Consider the following 3,303-nt stretch of genomic DNA (forward strand, 5'->3'; position numbering starts at 1 on the left):
ATATTCCCTTGCCTTTCAGTATTTGCCATCATAAATTGCATTTCCCAAATGACTATGAAATAAATGAACAATGACTAGATAAAAGCAGCAACTCGATACTTCTGAGTTACTTTGGGTCTGAAGAGCTGCAGCTTGGCAATTCCAGTACTCCTGTACTGTGAACTTCCTGACTCTTCAGAAGGCTTCACTGGCATCTCAAAGAGGCTGAGAGAAAGAGCTGATGCTGCTCAAACAGGTCACACAGTCTTTCTTTCCTTCTGCTCAGGTATGGAATACCAGCATCCCACCACAGAGCTGGATGTAGATCCCAAAGCCGTATTTGGAATAATGAGCTCTTTGACTTGAGTGCACCTGATTCAGTAATGTGATTTTATCCAGCTCTAAAGAGGTCCAAATATCTTTCCCAGAACACCTAGACAAACCTGTCTGTCTTTTTTTTTTTTTGTATAGAGACAATTTTATCCTTCTTCCAGATTCATTTCACCATTTCCTGTCTCCCAGGCTTTCTACTTAGAGTGTGACAGTAATACTGATGTCCCACTGGCCTTTCTTCCTACTCCTATCTCAATAATTTATTTCACTTTCCTCATGCACAGAACAATCCTCCCCTTCCATTTCATCACTATACTCCTCCCTCAAGTTTTCTAAGAAATAAAGACCCTGCTGCAGCAATCACAGTGCAGGTCACTCACTGAGATGAAGAGCATTAGGACCTGGCAGGGGACCAATCCTTCATGGATACGATATTGCTGACAGCAGGGCTCAGATTAACAGCTAAATTCACACACTTCACCATGCACTAAGTTTCAAGTTTATGAAAAACACTGTGTTGGTTTTAACTAAATATTTACCTGGGTACTGAATTAAGCAGAGCTCCAGAGCTCTCTGGCAGGATAAAGTAGTTGGTACCTTAACATGGATTTAATCTCTCGTTTGTGCAGTTACCTGCAGTGTCTCAGGCTCAGAGGTTCCTAAACAGAATGTGGACCCTCTGAGCTGGGCAAAAGCCAGTGATATGGCAAGGACACACACACATCATCAGAGAGACTGTGCTTAGAACCAGCTTCCCCTCAAACACCCCAGCCCTACCCCAGGTACAGACAGAAGAACAGGGACTGTTCTGGGTTTTTCATGTGTGGTGTCCAGTGAACACATCACTCCTTTAAAACTGACACACAGCTCAACTTCCCTCCTTTGCCATCCAAGAATCAAAGACTCAGATTCTCACCAAGGCTTGAGGAGAGAAACAGGACAGTGGTAAATCCAAGCACAACACCAATCTATCACCTGCCCACCTTTCTCACAGCACTGAGCACTCCCAGTCCATGGGGAACATCACTGCAGCAGCAGTTTATTACCTCCTTGTCAGAGGAATTTTACTCCAGTTGTTGAAAGACCCTGATAAATAAACTTCTTTCCCTCCTCCGGTCCAGCGAAAGACTGTCGGCCGAGCCTGAGTTGGGGTTTTGTCATTCACCTCCAGGTCTTGTTGCCAAGCTAGAAATTCTTCTTTCTCCATTGGAGCCTACAAGCACAATGTCTTAATCAAAAGGAATCCTTTCCTGGCAGATTTAGACAACAACCTATGATATACTGAAGGCTTTTGCTGCCCTCAGGCATGATTCCCTAAGGTAAAAGTTTACTACAAGTAGCTTTTGTCAGGTGGAGAATATAAACTGCATTTCTAGATGCTGTTCACAAGTTCATCTGCACAAATTCTGCAAAGATGTTAAAGCCTTCCAAACTTGCAAAAAAAGCAGAAGGTGAAATAATTCCTCTCCCTCCAGTCTAAATTAGGTTAAAAAGAAATAACTTCAGATCACCAAAGCTTTCAAAATACAAAGACAGAAGAAGAGGGAGAAAAATAATTAAGAAGAAATACACTTATGAAGCATTTAGATTGTCCAAATATTGCAGGCACAGAATTTGTGGTAGGCAGAGAGACCATGTCTGTAGAGAACAGTTCTGTCCAACAGTCAAAATCCAAGTGCAATTTTCTGTTAGATGTTCTCATGAAACACAATATGCAGCAAGACATTTGTAACAATCTAACAAAGAGCAAAAACATAACAGATCTTTTAACACTGAAAAGAACAGACAGGCAAAATGTCACTGGTAACTGCAAAGGTTATCCAGAGGAAGCTGAGGCACTGCCCTTACAGCTTTGAGCCTCAGCATTTCTACACTTAATTCTTGCAGGAAGCCATGCCACTGCACTTGTTCTATCTGCCTAAACATCAATGCATTCTCTCCTTGGCATGGGAAGCAGGGGAGATGGTTTTGGGCAAACTCACTGACACAAGTACTGCAGGTTGTTAACAGCACCACAACTGACAGCACTCCCAAGGCAGCAATGCTGGAAGACAGGAACAGACCACCAATACCTTAATTTCCTCTGAGTGGAACAAGTCTGCATCTTCAGGACTGTCCATTAAGATTTTTGGTCTATCCCCCTCCTTTGTGCTGATGGCTCCTCCTGAGCTGTCACCTCGGGATGTCTTGTGCCCATGGCGCTCCAGCCCCGCTCGCTCGCTGCTGGTGTTCCCCATTTTAAAGTACCTCAAGGAGCAGGAAAAGACAGATGAGCATATGTACCTTCACAGCCAGAACACCAGTAGGAATGCAAACAGTAGACCTGAGTTATGTTTCTGAGTTGAGCCTCAGAAACTTGATTAACCCACAGTGTGACATCACGCTCAGAGCAAAGACACTAAGTGACCATTTTTAGCTACTGTTGATAATGTGCTGCAGTTCAATACCTGAGCACCTCCACCAGCATCAGCCACTCTAAAACTTGGCCAAGCAGGTCTCTGTCACACAGCACAAAGGTGTTGTGTCTTTTATGTTTCTGAGTTGAGCCTCAGAAACTTGATTAACCCACAGTGTGACATCACGCTCAGAGCAAAGACACTAAGTGACCATTTTTAGCTACTGTTGATAATGTGCTGCAGTTCAATACCTGAGCACCTCCACCAGCATCAGCCACTCTAAAACTTGGCCAAGCAGGTCTCTGTCACACAGCACAAAGGTGTTGTGTCTTCCCACTCTAAGTGCTTGTTCTAAGCCCTCCGCACACCTGTGCATGTAGCATTTTACCACACCAGGTGAAACATCCTATCAGAACACTTTGAAACTAGCCTACCACAGTGCCTTCACTGGAGTAATGTTACCTGGGGGCGTCACCCAGACAGGGATGCTGAGAGTGGCTGTGGGGCTCTAAGCACACACAGCTCCGTCCCATGCTGCTCCATGGACAGTCCCTCCAGTCCCTGCTTTCCACAGAATATCCCAAGCTGGAAGGGA

The 3,303-nt window shown here is 44.5% G+C and overlaps 1 protein-coding gene across 2 annotated transcripts in view; it reads right to left on the reverse strand.

The window, feature by feature from the left end:
- Positions 1–2,556, reverse strand: part of PRKAB1 (protein kinase, AMP-activated, beta 1 non-catalytic subunit) — a 6,414-nt gene extending 3,858 nt beyond the window's left edge. Inside the window, exons 1-2 of one of the 2 annotated variants that reach the window (XM_009081829.1) lie at positions 2,385–2,556; positions 1,359–1,525 (exon numbers count right to left, since the gene is read on the reverse strand). In XM_009081829.1, coding sequence (XP_009080077.1) covers positions 1,359–1,525; positions 2,385–2,549 — 332 coding nt within the window. In that variant the 5' untranslated portion in view covers positions 2,550–2,556. The remainder of the gene's footprint in view (positions 1–1,358; positions 1,526–2,384) is intronic. The other variant, XM_009081828.1, reaches the window with a different exon arrangement.
- Between the last annotated feature and the right edge of the window lie 747 nt (positions 2,557–3,303).

Source organism: Acanthisitta chloris, unplaced genomic scaffold (assembly GCF_000695815.1).
Source record: "Acanthisitta chloris isolate BGI_N310 unplaced genomic scaffold, ASM69581v1 scaffold44589, whole genome shotgun sequence".
NCBI lineage: Eukaryota > Metazoa > Chordata > Aves > Passeriformes > Acanthisittidae > Acanthisitta > Acanthisitta chloris.